Here is a 15357-nt window from a genome sequence, read left to right on the forward strand (position 1 = left end):
CAACAACACCTTTGAGAGGTTCTGCTTTCACCAACCCCCTCCTGGTTTTTTGTTGTTTTGTTTGTGTTTGTGTTTGTGTTTTTTTGTTTTTTGGTGCTTTATGTGAGTCCTTTTTCTGCAAAGCCCTGGGAACCTGACCAGGTGAGGGATTGGCCCGGATGAGGTGCCACTTTGGCGAGGCTGCTGGTGGGAACCGGCTTATTACACCTTCAGCTACTCCTACGGCAAACGTCGATGGAGCATCCGCCCCGGGGCCAGGACCTGGACGCTGTCCTGGGGGCCCAGCCCCTGTCCCGTCACAGCTGTGACGGCTGTCTGTGGGGGAAGGCAGACAGTTCAGGGAGCAATGACGACACATCGCGACAAGCGGGCTGGCCCGAGGTCTTAGAGCTTGGCTGTTACACCGAGTGCCCCACTGGGCGCCCGGCCTTGTGCACAATCGTGTTACGATTGTGCCGACTTGAGTCTTCTCTCCCGTGAAAGGGGAGTGCCACGGGACTTATCTCACAGAGCTAAACTCACAAGGACTTTTAGGGCCTTCGTCGCGAAAGCACTCAGAAGCGCGCTGGCATGTGAACGTGTGAGCTCACGGGGCGTATTTACACACCCCCATTTTGCAGATGCAGAAACTGAGGCTCCGAGGCCTTCAGCTGTCGGCCTTGGGCTCTGAAGGCAGCGAAGAACATGGGGAGGACTGAGAAATAGAGCTCCGTGCCCCGCCCTGCAGGCTCCAGGCCCGGGAGCTTTCTTAGGCTCGCGGATTGTGCCCCAACCTCTCGCTGCCTCAGCCCAGACCTGCGGGAGCTGCCCCGGGGCACAGTCGTCAGGAACTGTGGAAAAAGTCCAATCTGGCCCAAGAGGGACAAACTAACTACACACAGGCTAAATTCAACACCGGCTATGGGGTTTTTCTTCTAGTTTTCTTCCCCCCTCCTTCTGAGCTCTCTCAACTCTGAAAAACCAGAAACCCCATTTACTAATAATAGGTCTTCTTGTATGATTTCTGGATTCAAGGCAGGTAGGAAATCGGAGAGAGATAAATGATTCAGAGTCCCCAAACGCAATCATTTGGCCTGCGGTTTGGAGAGGGTTTCACAGCTGTGAGGGAGACCTCAGAGCCCAGCCAAACCTGAATCCCGCGTGCAGTCTGGCAAGACCACAAGTGCAATTGATCTGGAAACATGGGCAGACGCCTCCTCTCCCCACTGCCAGCTGGGACCCCAGCAGTGGAAATACGGAGAGCTGGCCTCCTCTCCCACACTTCCACTCGCGCCTACTGGGCCACAGGAAAGCAAACAGACAAGCAGAGGGTCCAGAGTCTTCTATTCTCCTGTGACCCTGTCTGCTCGAAGGAAGAAGATGGAGAAGGAGAAGGAGGAGAATAACAGAAAGAAAGAAGGAAGGAAAGGAGAAAGAAAGAGAGAAAGAAAGAAAGAAAGAACGAGGAAGGAAGGAAGGAAGGGAGAAAGAAAGAGAAAGAAAGGAAAGAAAGAAAGAAAGAAAGAGGGAGGAAGGAAGGGAGAAAGAAAGAAAGAAAGAAAGAGAAAGAAAGAAAGAAAGAAAGAGAAAAGGGAAGGAAGGGAGAAAGAGAAAGAAAGAAAGAAAGAGAAAGAAAGAAAGAAAGAAAGAAAGAAAGAAAGAAAGAGGAAGGAGGGAAGGAAGCAAGAGAGAAAGAAAGAAAGAAAGAAAGAAAGAAAGAGAAAGAAAGAAAGAAAGAGAAAAAGGAAGGAAGGGAGAAACAAAGAGAAAGAAAGAAAGAAAGAAAGAAAGAAAGAAAGAGAAAAGGGAAGGAAGGGAGAAAGAAAGAGAAAGAAAGAAAGAAAGAAAGAAAGAAAGAAAGAAAGAATGAGGAAGGAAGGAAGGAAGGGAGAAAGAAAGAGAAAGAAAGAAAGAAAGAAAGAATGAGGAAGGAAGGAAGGGAGGGAGAAAGAAAGAAAGAAAGAAAGAGAAAGAAAGAAAGAGAAAAGGGAAGGAAGGGAGAAAGAGAAAGAAAGAAAGAAAGAAAGAAAGAAAGAGAAAGAAAGAAAGAAAGAAAGAAAGAAAGAAAGAAAGAGGAAGGAGGGAAGGAAGCAAGAGAGAAAGAAAGAAAGAAAGAAAGAAAGAAAGAGAAAGAAAGAAAGAAAGAGAAAAGGGAAGGAAGGGAGAAAGAAAGAGAAAGAAAGAAAGAAAGAAAGAAAGAAAGAAAGAAAGAAAGAGGAAGGAGGGAAGGAAGCAAGAGAGAAAGAAAGAAAGAAAGAAAGAAAGAAAGAAAGAAAGAAAGAAAAAGGAAGGAGGGAAGGAAGAAAGAGAAAGAGAAAGGAAGGAAGGAAGGGAGAAAGAAAGAAAGAAAGAAAGAAAGAAAGAAAGAAAGAAAGAAAGAAAAGGAAAGAAAAAAAGGAGACACTCCCCCTCCCCAACTCAACTCTATGATGACCCAGAAGCTCTCCTTCCAAATAATGAAATTTGGGGCAAAAATAAACACACAGCTCAGGGATGGGCTGTCATGAATTCAAAGAGTACATCCATACGGCAGATTATTGAGCTACTACTGAACCGATCATTAAAAATGTTTCCAGTACAATGTGAAGTTTTTTTAAAAAAAAAAAAAAAAGCAGAAACTTGGGTGAGCTCAACCACATAAGGAAAATAAATACAGATGGGGGGAAATGACCAGAAGGAAATACCCCCAAACCATCACTCCAGAACGTTTGCCTTTGGGTGGGATGAGTCTTTGCGACCGCTTTATTTATCACCCATTCCGTGAAGGAGGCCCAGCCCTTCTCTCGGCAGAAACATTCTGGGAGTAAATCCCGGCAATGATGGAATCACTCTAAGTCTTAGCAACATATCAGGACAGATCGCAGCCCTTCGGGAGCCGTCCAGGTAAGAAGGAACTGTCTGCGGCGGCTCCCTTTTCTCTTTCCCACAGAAAGGCGTCCCTGATGCAAACTAGCATAAATTCCTTAATCCCAGGAGTGCTTCCCACTACGCATCTCACAGAACATGAACTCTGGGAGATGTTTGCCTCCGAAAGGGCAATCCGCACCAGCATTTGGGAATCACCTGGACTGCCTGCTGTTTTCCACTCTTGAAGGCTCACCAGGCACATTGGGGATTAAAGGCCCTGACAAGTCCTGCACGGAAGCGTATTTACTTTGTCGAGCCCAACCTTTCACAGATTTCTTTGATCACACGCCCCTTTATCTCCTGGCATCCCTATGCTCCTTCCATGGGACTGGAGTCCCAGGAAAGAGCCATGGGAAATAAACTGTGTTCGACTACAAAATGGCCACAGTCTTTCCCCTTCCCCGGTATCCACGCGCTTTGTGGTGTGGCTGCAGCATGTCCCATCAAGCACTGGAGAGTGTCCCCGTCCGTGAATCTAGGCAGGCCTTTCGACCTGCTTTAGCCACTAGAATATAACAGAAGTGACAGGTGGCAGTTCTGGGCCGAGGCTTCAAGAAGCCTTGCACACTTTCGCTTCCTCTTAGAACGGACGCGGCCACCACCACGGGAGTGAGCCCCAGCTATCCCGCTGCAAGAGGAGAGACCACTGGGAGGGTGGGCGAGGGTTCTGAGCGGAGGGTCCCCTGGACCAGCCAGCGCCCAGCCAACCCCCCAGCTGACCGCAAGCACATTTGTGCGTCCGGCTTGGACCGGAAGAACTGCCCAGCTGACCTCGGCTCAGCAGCTGCAGAGGTGGCGGTTTTGATCGCCACTAAATTCGGGAGGAGCCTGTCACTCAGCGAGAGCTGGCGTCTGTGTGTGTGCGCGTGTGTGTGTCTATAACAGGGATCGCCTTGAATTAAGTGTATATTTTTTAAAACGTTACTGATCTGCAACTTTTCGGACTTTATTATTCGTAAGGAATAAGGATTCTAATACACAGGTGTATGTCAACCAGGCTGGGTTGGAGAACCGCACCAACGTGGGGTTTGGGCCGCATCTTTGCTTTCTCAAGGAGAAAAAAAGTCCTGCTGCCTCCGCACAACTGCCCATAAGGCTGTCTTCCCAAATCTCATCTCATTCAACAGGCTTCTTTTCTGCTTCCGGCTTCACGGAGAACTACAAACCTTACTCTGTCTGCCCGGATGGGAGATGCACTTTGCTTTGTCTGTGGTTGCGTGGAAGGCGGGGAAAGTGAGGGTTTGCTAGAGCAGAGGCAGGGAGGGACTGGGGCTGGGGCTGGGGCCGGGGGCCAGGGGCTGGGCCAGGGCCAGGGGCTGGGGCTGGGGCTGGGACAGGGGCTGAGGGTGGGAAGAGAGGTTTTCCAGGGCCGTGCGGCGCTGGAGCGGGCAACCCCGAGCCGGCCAGTTGCAGAAAGTGAGATCTGGAAGGGACGTATGTTAACAGGCCAAGGAACGTACCAATGAACTGGTTGTTGATGGAGTGGCTGTTGCACGCAGCCCTGCCGTCTTGTAAAAAGGGTTTTATTTGTCCTTTTTTTTGTGAGAGTCCTGGGAAGCGGTCATTAAAGGAGCAGAGCCCAGGCCGGCAGCGCAGGTCTGGGAGAGTGTGTGCCTGTGTGCGTGCCTGCCCGGCCTCCCTCTGGCACCCGCCCCCCGCTTTTACAAGGGCCAACTGGGTTGCAAGGTTAAAGTCAGAGGGGACCGATTGGTGTTGTGGGGCTTTTTTACAAAGTGCAAAGGATCAAAGTAATTAGCAAAGGGCGAGAGACCAGGCCTGTTAGAGAAAGAAGCCAGCCACCCCACGCCTTCCGCACACACCGCCCCTCGTCCCCAGGCCCGCTGCTAATGCCTCCTTAGAGGGCCAGGAAAGGGCGCGTTGCGGGGTGCGGGGTGTTGGAAGGGGCTCCTTTGGTGTCAGGCAGGAAGTGCGCCCAGAAGAAGCCAGCTCTGAGCCTGGTGAGCTTTGGGGGATCTTTAGGTAGCCCAAGACGTTTCTTGTTTCGGGTGGAGTCCCCCGTGGCTAGACCCAGACTTGGAGAACAGGGTGAGAGTAACTGACCCTTACAGAGCACTTCCAAAGCTTATCAACTGTGATAATGTCAGGCCAAGACTTAGGATCAAGTTAAGTCATTGTCCGGGGCATTATGTTAAGTCGCCTACAGACAGGACTTTAAATTATATAGAACTACTCGGTGAATAGCTTCCTTCCTTCTTCCCTCCCTCCCTTCCTCCCTCCCTCTCTCTCTTTCTGATTCTACCAAGAAGTCTCTGTTTGGAGCTAGGGTGCTGCAGGAGACAGAATAACGACCCTAAAAGCTCTCCACACTTGTGACTATGTTCCCTTACCTGGCAGAAAAGACTTTGCAGGTGTGATTAAGGTTAAGGTCCTTGAGAAGGAGCGATTTTCCTGGATTATCCAGGTGGGGGGACCGCTCTAGTCACAGCAGTCCTTGAAATCCAAGAATCTGCCTTGGCTGCAGAGAACCAGGGAGTGTGAGAAGTCTCCGGTGACCCTGTGGCTGGTCCCCAGAAGTAAGGGTGACATATGTTGGGGCAGGAGAGAGGCCTCCTGGAGGTAAAAGCAGTCCCCAGCTGACAGCCAGCATGGAAATAGAGTCCTATAACTTTGGTCCTATAACTGCACGGAACTGAATTTCGCCAGCACCCTAACGGGCAAAGAAAGGATGCTCCCCGGGGCTTCTAGAAGGGAACGTAGTCCTGCTCCAGTGGGACTTCTGACCTGCACATGTGTACTATAATATGTTGTTTTAAGTGATTAAATTTGTGATAATTAACACTCCCCTTTTTATTTACACACACACACACACACACACACACACACACACACATACACACACACAAATTAGCGAGCACGAGAGAGAAGCCCTCCCACTCAGCTCTTCCGGAAGATCGTAAGACTCAGTTAAGACTTAATACCCTTGTAAGGTTTCCACTGCACCCATTTCTAGGAAACCAATAGGAAGAAAAAAGGTGGTTGGAGCAACCAGCCAGGTAAAACTTTGTAGCGTGGGATAGCGGCTAGACTTCAGAACCAACCAGAACTGGCTTGGAGTCTTGGCTCAGCCCCCTTCAAACTGTGCGCCCTGAGTGAAGGACCTTGACTTCTCCGAGCCTCAGTTTCCTTATCTGCGAAAAAAAGGAGCCAATGGGAAAGCCCTCACCGGGCGGCGGTGCGGATTAAACGAGGTACCCTCTGTAGAGAGCACAGCTCGGGAAGTGCAGGAAACAATACGACCCATTATTATTACTCTTAGCTGCCCTCCCAGCGGCCGCCAGCCCGTTCACTCATTACAGCCTGTGATCTCCGCCTCTGGTGTTGGAGGACTGCCCTGAGGGGGCCTTCTGGGCAAGGCTGGGGCAGACAGTGTCCAGGCACAGCAGGCCTGAGCTGGTCTCTGTCACCCTGACACGCAGAGAAAAGCCGGGAGGAAGGAACCCGCAGAGCGGTAGGAGGCTGGGCGGCCACGCCTGCCCGCAGACCCTCTTTCTCCTCCACCGCGAGGCTCTGGCCCTTTTCAAGGACGGGGACCGAAGAGAGAACACGCCGGGCTGGGAACAGAGCAGTGCAAGGCTTCTCAGCCCTGACCAGGGAGGTGGCATGCAAGGGCATTTGTGCCTGGGGGCAACTGGGGAGAAGGGGGGGGGCGGGGAAAGGCAGCAAAAGGAAGTACTTTGTTCTTTCGCTGCATTTTGGGCCGTGCTTGCGATAAGTGTCGCTTGGGGTACCAGACGGGCTGGGGTCAGGAGACCTGCCTCTGCCAGTTTCTCGCTGTGTGGCTTTGGACAAGTGACTTCCCCTCTCGGATAATCACCATCGCTAACGCTCATCGAACCCCGGCTTCGTGCCAGGCTCTGTGCTGAGCACTTTACAAATATTAAATAATTTAAGCCTCACAACAACCCGCTTGTAGGCGTGATCACGATCAACATGTTACACGTGAAAAGACAGAGGCGCAGAGGCACTTTGCAACTTGCCCAGGGCCACACAGCTAGTAGGGGGCAGATCCAGGATGCGATGCAAGGCAGTTTATACTCTAGTGTGGGGGGGATATGTTATTTTCAAGATTTGTGCGTGTGTTGTTGACTGTTTAAATGTTTAACGGCTGTGCTTTCTTTTCTTTTTCATTTTTAAGTTCATTTCTTTATTTTGAACGAAAGAGAGAGAGAGAGAGAGAGAGAGTGAGTGAATGGGGTAGGGGCAGAGGGAGATTGGAGAGAGAATCCCAAGCAGGCTCCACCCTAACGTAGCGCAGAGCCCGAGGCGGGGCTCGAACTCACGGACTGTGCGATCATGACCGGAGCCGAAATCGAGAGTCGGATGCTTAACCGACTGAGCCACCCAGGCGCCCCTAAGGACTATGCTTTCTTAACTCGATTATTTAGATTCCAAATGTAACCGTAAGATTCTGAGGTCGCACGAGGGTGCTTAGCGGTGCGAGTCTGGCTCCAGACCCAGGGATCCTGCCTTATAGAAACCACATCTCTTCCTCTGTTCATTAAGCCAGCACACGCTTATTTGTTGCCTACTGTATACCCCACACTGCGCATATATTATGTCCCTGCTGTGGCACTTTCGCACCGACCCATACTCTGTTCCTCGGCATGCCCTCGGGATCCCCATCCCCACCCCCATTCCTGTGCTCAGGAAGCCAAGCCCTTCTTGGACCAGAACCCCAAGCGGACCAAACTGCCCGCAGATATCCCCCAGCATTCAGGACCCCATCAGCAAACCACGGCCCCGCTGAGAGCTGGGTTTTCGGCCACAGTAATGGCAGTCTGGATCAGCCGCGGCTTGAAGGAGGCGGTGCTGAGACCCTCCTTGTTCCCGGACACCTGCCAGACTTCCGGGGGTCTTCAGCTAAAAGGGCAGACCCCACCCAGGCGAGGCTTCTGGGCTTACATACTGTCTTAGAAGAAATCCGATAGATGTGGAGCCAAGAAGGAGGCTGTGGGCGGGGGACTGAGGCTCAGACTGTGTGTGTGTGTGTGTGTGTGTGTGTGTGTGTGTGTGTGTGGCGGGGAGGGGGAGGGATGTTCCCAGAGAAGATTCTGCCAAGAAACCTCTGAGTGTGGGGAGAGCCCTGCCTTTGGGCCTGCTGAGCCAAGGTCAGTGGCTCCAAGCCCCGGACAGCCTATGGCTCTGTCAGGGTCTGCAGGTACGACCGTGACATCCCCGGCGGTTCTCTCCTCCCCTCCCCCTTCCACGTGTGCCTCCCTCTACTCCTTCCCAGGTGAGATGCTCTGACTTCATGCTCCCAAGTCCCTTTCAAAAGAGAGGCGATCGGTGAGTGTGAGACGATACGGAGGGGGTAAGGGTTGAACTGCAGCTCGGCCGCTTTGCTCCGTGGGGGGCTTAGTGCCCCCAAGCCTCAGTCTCGGCACCTGTGAAATGGGCATGCTGGGGGCGTTCTGTTCGCGGCTAAGTGTCTCTGAAGAGAATCCTATGCTCCTTTGTTTGGCCTCCACCTGCCACTCTCAATCCTCCCCTTCCCTGGCGGTGGTTCCCCCGGAATGCTTCCCTGTCCTAATTGCTGCCTGATGACCGGAATGCAAAATCTTTGCCTAGCCTTCAAGGCCCCGATGAAATGGTTTTTCTTTTGAGGAGCTTCCTTTGGTTCTGTCCCCTCTGTGGTCTTCCTAGCCCCTTCAAAGTACCGAAGAAGAATAATCAAGACGGCGAGGACAGCAGGAAGAGCAGGGGCACGTGCCTGCTGCGTGATGAGCGCCCTTAAGTGTTCGTCATGATTAAGGCACCGCTTAGTTGTGCCAACGGACTCCCCGGCGCCATGTTCTTTGCCCTGCCGCTCTGTCCTCCCCTCCGATTCTAGACTCAGTCATGTGACTGACTTTGACTGACAGAATAGTAGCAAATTCGATATGAGCAGGAGCCCGAAAACGCACGCAAGCATTTCTTTCCACGGACTCTCCAGGACCCCTGCGATCACTTGGGCTAGCCTGGCTAGAGGATAAGCAGTTCTTTGTCTCCTTTCTAAGGAGAGGAGCGTGTTATTCCAGCCAAGGCCATCCCCTATCCGCCAACAGTGAGCCAACTACAAGACATGTGGGTGAGCCCCGGCTGAGGTCGGAAGAAGCACAGAGCGTGCCCAGTCAAGACCAGAAGAAATATCCAGCTGACCCCAAGACTCACGAGTAATCATAAGTGATTAAATCTTGGGATGCTTTGTTACGCAGCAATAGCTAACGGATACAATCATCACCACTAAGCACTTCCTGTGTGTCAGAAAACCCTAGGGAATACTCTATAAACGTTACGTGATTGGTCCTCACCTGAACTGGGCACGAGTCCCATTTTCAAGATGAGGACACTGAGGCTTAGGGAGCTTGCCCCTTCTCCAAGCCAGTGGCCCTAGAAAGTGGCTCCATACCTATCCGGGGAGTCTGATCCTGGCTTCCCTTTCTGGTGATGTGACTCAGGGCAAGTTTCTTTTACTTTTTGTGCCTCAGTCTCCTAATCTATGAAGCAAACGTGATGACAGTTATCATGGTTATGGAGTTGCCATACCGAGAGCACTACAACCTGCTGAGATGAGACTGAGCTGAACTCATGGTTGATGCCCAGCAAAAACGTTAGACGTTCTGTTTCTCTTCCTGTTCCCTTTTCTTGAGGTCTGAGAAGCTGATATTTTTAGACCTGTCATCTCCCATGGAGGTGTAGTCTCCTTGAAACCCTGCGTCCAGGTCTAACTACTCTGGGTCCCCCCACCACGGTGCCTTGCCCAGACTGTCGGCTTCCACAAATACATACTAAAAAGCTATTTTATTTTATTTTATTTTATTTTATTTTATTTTTATTTTTTTTTTATTTTTGGGACAGAGAGAGACAGAGCATGAACGGGGGAGGGGCAGAGAGAGAGGGAGACACAGAATCGGAAACAGGCTCCAGGCTCTGGGCCATCAGCCCAGAGCCCGATGCGGGCTCGAACTCACGGACCGCGAGATCGTGACCTGGCCGAAGTCGGACGCTTAACCGACTGCGCCACCCAGGCGCCCCCTAAAAAGCTATTTTAACTCCTTTCGCTGGAAAATGAAGCATGAACTTAGTGCCCTCAGAAGAGGAGGTGGCCAAGAGCACATGGGGGAGAACGATGAGACACAGCTTCGTGTGAGGGCTTTAAGTTAGACTCCGATAAGAACTTCCCGGGAGGGGAGAGAAGCCATGGGCTTTTTTGGTGTTGCTGTGGTCTTGGTCTGCTTTGGCTTCTTGCGAAGGACGTGTCCCGCCTGGAGCTCTCTGAGCAGCTCTGGACGCTCTCAACCAGGCATAATTTTCAGTCTATTTAGAGACTCGGGGGCGGGACCGAGATCGGTGACCCCTCCGTGCCCTTGCCTGCGCCGGGGATCCTTGCGAGACTCGCGGAGAAAGCAGCCCGCTCTCCTGCCCGTTCCTCGCCACTATTTTTCTTTGCAGCTGTCTCTGCATTTCAGAGTTCACATCTCTGCCAGGGACTCTATTTTGGGATTTGTGGGAACAGGCGGGTTTCGGCAAATAGGAAGCTCTCGAAATCTCGGCGAGCCTGTTCCCCTGGGCCTCCCAGCCGGCTCCGAGGGCAGGGAGAGGTTCGGAGGGGCCGCCCCGGGGCCCCGACATGTGCGGACGGGAGGGCAGGATGGCCCTTTCCCAGCAAAGCCCCGCCGCTGGGGGCCACGGCCTCCGACGCAATCAGCAACCAGCGCTCAGAGAAGCCTGCAGACACGGAGCTCGTTTATGTGCAAACTGACACCGAATCCCCACCACATCCCCTCTCCCTTTCCACACGGAGACAAGTGACAGGTGGCAGCAGGAGAGCCCCGCTCTGTCTGACTCAGAGGAGCCCCGGGGCCGAGGCCTTAGGGTTGCACGCGTCCGTGTGTCCGTGTATTTGAAGATCTGTCCTTGCAGGGACCCAAGGCCGTGCGTTGGCGTGGGCGGGCCTGGCGCGTGTGTGCATCTTCCAAGCCGTGAGCCTGAATCTGTTGATCTGTACGCGTGCGTCCCTGGTGCTGGGGCGTCTGTCGGCATGACATTCCAGAGGCCCTCGTCTGTACATTTTGATACGTTTTACCTATTTGCGAGAGACAGCATTCTGTCTCTGCGAGACAGCTCTCTGCGAGAGCGGCAGAGAGGGAGGGAGACGCAGAATCCCAAGCGGGCTCCCCGCCCCGAGCTGTCAGCACAGAGCCCGACGCGGGGGCTGGAACCCACACTGGTGAGATCGTGACCTGAGCTGAAGACAGAGGCTTCAGGGACTGAGCCCCGCACTCTCCTTATCTGTAAATTTGTAATTCACCCGATGCGTTCATGCATTGTATATATATTTCTTTGTCTCTTCCTGTTCACAGAGATGTCCTAAAGTGTAAGCTCCGTGACAGCAAGAATGGTGTTAGTATTAGTCACCACTGTATACTTTATATACAGTGCAGCAAATACTATATAGATACATACATAGGTATATATACACACTCTATATATACTTGCAAATACACACACATACACACAAATACGTATGTAGAAATCACTTGTATATATAATATATGCTGATATTTTATCATGATTGACTATGATGAAAAGTTTACATCAATATGTATCGCACGTGAACGCATGTTTGAATATATTTCAGAATGTACCCAAAGTAAATTTACCAGAGTGGTTTTATAAATGTTCACAGTATATAATTTATCCAAGTAGAGCCACGATTAGCAAACAGTTCTATACTCTATTTTTTATCTTTAAAACAAAAATTTTAATGTTTATTTATTTTTGAGAGAGAGAGAGAGAGAGACAGAGCATGAGCAGGGGAAGGGCAGAGAGAGAGGGGGAGACACAGCATCCGAAGCCGGCTCCGGGCTCCGAGCTGTCCGCACAGAGCCCGACGCGGGGCTCGAACCTGCGACCTGCGAGTTCATAATCCGAGCCAAGGTCAGATGCTTAAGTGACTGAACCTGCAGGTACCCACAATGAATCATTTTTGAATGAACCAACTGGCAATCGCATTAGCCCAGCTCTAGAGAGACAGACGGCCTCACTCAGAGCCCATCTCCTCTGGCTCTCAAAATCCCAGATGAACTCGTGGGGATAGGAAAAGAGACCAGGAGAGGAACACCCCACGGAGGACCCCTTGCTGCTGACGTCGGGGACAGAGTAGGTCTCCGGGAACGTGATCCCTTTCCCGGCATCTGCCCCTGGGCTGGCTCCGTCAGGGAAGGGAGAAGAGGAAGGGGGACTCCAGGTGCGAAGTCCCAGCCCTTACCATCCATCAACGGCCTCCTAATGAGATGATAGCCCTAATGTGTGAACATTGATTTCTGGGGTGACAGCAAAGCCGAGATGATTTACATTCAATTTCCCATTGGTGATGCACCATTGATCTCCGTGGGCACTGAAACATTTATTAGAGAGAGCAGGACTAGAAGGTCCCTGGCCAGGGGGAAGCGGGCAAGTGACCGGTGGGTTAGAGATTCAGGATGTGAAGCATCTTGCCTGAGGAAGAAAAGCCTGTTTGGAGCCAAGGAAACCCCCCCCCCGGACTCCGGGCCAGAGAAGGGGATGCCAACCTGAGCCTGAGCGTGAACCTCAGTTCTGCCGACGGTCTCCGTCACTCCACATCCGCGTCAACGCTGACACCGCCCCGTGTTTGGCTCTCTGCAAAGCACTGACTCCGATGTACTTTTCTCTGGGTATGTGTGCATATGTCTGCTTCTCCCCACTGGATTCCGAGCCCCCCCCCCCCCCCCCGGAGAGCAGGGACATGTCCTCCTGGCTCGTCGCTGTGTCTGCACATTCTGCTTGGTGCACAACAGGCACCTGCTAATTTTGTAGGGTGACAAGATGGGCCCCTCCGGGCTGGCGTTCCTCAGCGCCTGTGGGATTATCCTCAGCTCCAGAAGACGAGGTGTCTCTCCTAGACTTTTCCAACACATTCTCCCGGGAGGAGGAGACATCTCTTGCCCCAGGCCGTGGCCCTTTCACCCAGCGCTCCCGAGTCTCCAAATCCAGGATACAAAGGGCGCTCACCCCAGCTGAAAACCTTCCTCGGACTCCCATCTCTTCCACCTCGCAGCCCAGACTCCTGAACCTGCCGCTAGGGTTTTACGACCTCGATCTTCACCCTTGTCCTGTTGTGTCTCGCAGCCGTCCTCCCTTCCCCTCGTGGAATCCACCCGTGTTAGAATGTGTATTGGTTTTCTTTTCCTCTGCATCTCAGGACCTTTGCCTAAACGGCTCCCTTCCCCCCAAACCCTGTCCAGCGCTGAGAGGGTCTGGAAAGGGAGAAAAATTGATGTTAACAACAGCAACCAGTTGAAGTTCAATCATTGACTGCTTTAGGTATTTACATGTGCCGATAAGAGAAGGAATCACACAGACATCAGTGACTGGCTTTTACTTTACGTACTTTCTTCCATGTCTTCCCCCTCCAGACGCCATGGAAGAAGTCCCACTGTTGACCCGTTTTACCAACGAGGAAACGGAGGCACAGACAGGGGAAGACACCTGCTCCAAATCCACAGCTCACCAGTGAGAGAGCTGAACTTTGCACCCAGCGGTGTCTAAAACCGAGGCCTGACTGTGATATCTTTAGGGAATTCATGGTCTCCAGTGGGCGGAGATTATTCGGGGGGCGGGGGGTGAAGTGAGAGAGTAGACTTTTATCGCTGCCATCATTTGAGCGGCTGGCATTGTGTTGGCGAAGGTGTTCTGCTGGCTACCCTCCCAGTGGCCCAAGAGATACACCTACTGTCCCCATGTTGGGGGTGAGGTCTGCAGGTGCAGGAGGGATGGAGCATCCTCCCCAAGGCCACATAGCCTGTGAGTGGCAGAGTCAGAATCTGGACCCTGGTTTGACTCTCCATTCCTCCCGGCCTCCCCACTTTCTAGTGTGCCCCATATGTTTCCAACTAATGGATGGCTCCTACCCTGCCCGGTGCTCTGGGCATCACCCTCCAGGCCTCTCCGCCCCTCAGAAAGAGCCCGAGTCAGCACCCTCGGGGTCCATATCCAGAGGACATGGGCCACCTGCATCCAGGCAGATGACAACTGAAGTCCCATCAGGCCTATCTGAAAGGTTGGCCACCCAGCCCCGGGCTCTGCCCCCCGCGGGTGAGCGGTGTATCTCTTGCAGGGGAACGTCCACTCGCCAAATGGAAGGTCAGCTCTCAGCTGGGCCAAAGCCCTGGGAGGGCCGACTGGTAACTTGTTTCCAGTTCACGGGTCCCTCCGGGTCCTGAGGTCAGGCCCCTCCAGGCGTCTCGAGGCCAGACCTTCTGTCTCTGAATAAACAGGCTGTGGAAAATCGCCCACAGACACACACACACACACACACACACACACACACACACGTACGTGCGTGCTTGTGCAAAATTATTCTCTCCGCCACCCCATGACATGAATGCGATACACAAACAGACCTGGAGATTTACATACTTCCCCCATAGCCCCGCGTAATACACCTGCGTGGACATCTGCCCACCTACGCCCTCCCACACGACACAGCTTAAGGTGGGCCTGCACACCCACGCAGCAGGTGCATGTTCCTACCGAACGCACGCTCCCGCGCAAACACGCTTGCACAGGTAACAGGGCAGTCCCACACTTGTGCAAAGTCACACGCACACTCTCCACACAGACATATGTCCACACGTGTAGAAATACCCCCATACGTCTACACTTGTACAATACGCATCTGGAAACCTCCATATGCCCCAAATAGGCAGACACGCACACGTGTATCCACATACACGCACATTCGCAGACATCTATCCTTAGACACGTGCCCATTGGTCCCGTGCGTGCAGACACGCATACGTCATATACAGGAATCCACATGGGCACAGCCCCCACGTACTGAGTCAAGGGTAAAAGGTACGCATTTCTGCCAACACGAACCCCAACATACAGACACTTGCACACCTGTGTGTACCCATATGCCATATGTACACACATACCCCCCCCTTCCCCCACATAACTCAAGATCTTTCTGGACCTGATCCTCTCTGCACATCACAGCGTCTGCGGAAACTCTCATTTGCTGCTTGGAATATCCTAGCGAAATGTCCTATCACGACGCACTTCATTTTGGGAAGACACTGGATGCTCTTTGGAGGCATGCAGGGTGCCCTGGCGTATCCACTGGAGGTCCCATGGGGCCAAGGCTGGGTGAGCTCTGGATGTTGCCGGCATCCATTCGGCGGCCTCAGTGAGACTGATAAATGCTTTATTTCTTTGCAGGCATTATCACGCCTCCTCCCAGGGCTTTTCATCTCCTACCCAGAAATTCTCTCTCCCTCTCTGTCCTTACACTGCCCATTATTTATATCTGTGCCAACACTTTTCGGGGCGCCCGGGTGGCTCAGTCCGTCAAGCGTCCGACTTCGGCTCAGGTCACGATCTCACAGTCCGTGGGTTCGAGCCCCGCCTTGGGCTCAGTGCTGACAGCTCGGAGCCTGGAGCCTG

At 52.5% G+C, this 15357-nt stretch overlaps 1 protein-coding gene across 1 annotated transcript in view; it reads left to right on the top strand.

The window, feature by feature from the left end:
• LOC123381365 (vegetative cell wall protein gp1-like) overlaps window positions 1-8641 on the top strand; it is a 32507-nt gene extending 23866 nt beyond the window's left edge. Inside the window, 3 exon segments of the mRNA XM_045042060.1 lie at window positions 5242-5308; window positions 7555-7790; window positions 8551-8641. Coding sequence (XP_044897995.1) covers window positions 5242-5308; window positions 7555-7790; window positions 8551-8641 — 394 coding nt within the window.
• The last annotated feature ends 6716 nt before the right edge of the window (window positions 8642-15357 follow it).

This window comes from Felis catus, chromosome D3, assembly GCF_018350175.1.
Source record: "Felis catus isolate Fca126 chromosome D3, F.catus_Fca126_mat1.0, whole genome shotgun sequence".
In the NCBI taxonomy this organism is placed as follows: domain Eukaryota; kingdom Metazoa; phylum Chordata; class Mammalia; order Carnivora; family Felidae; genus Felis; species Felis catus.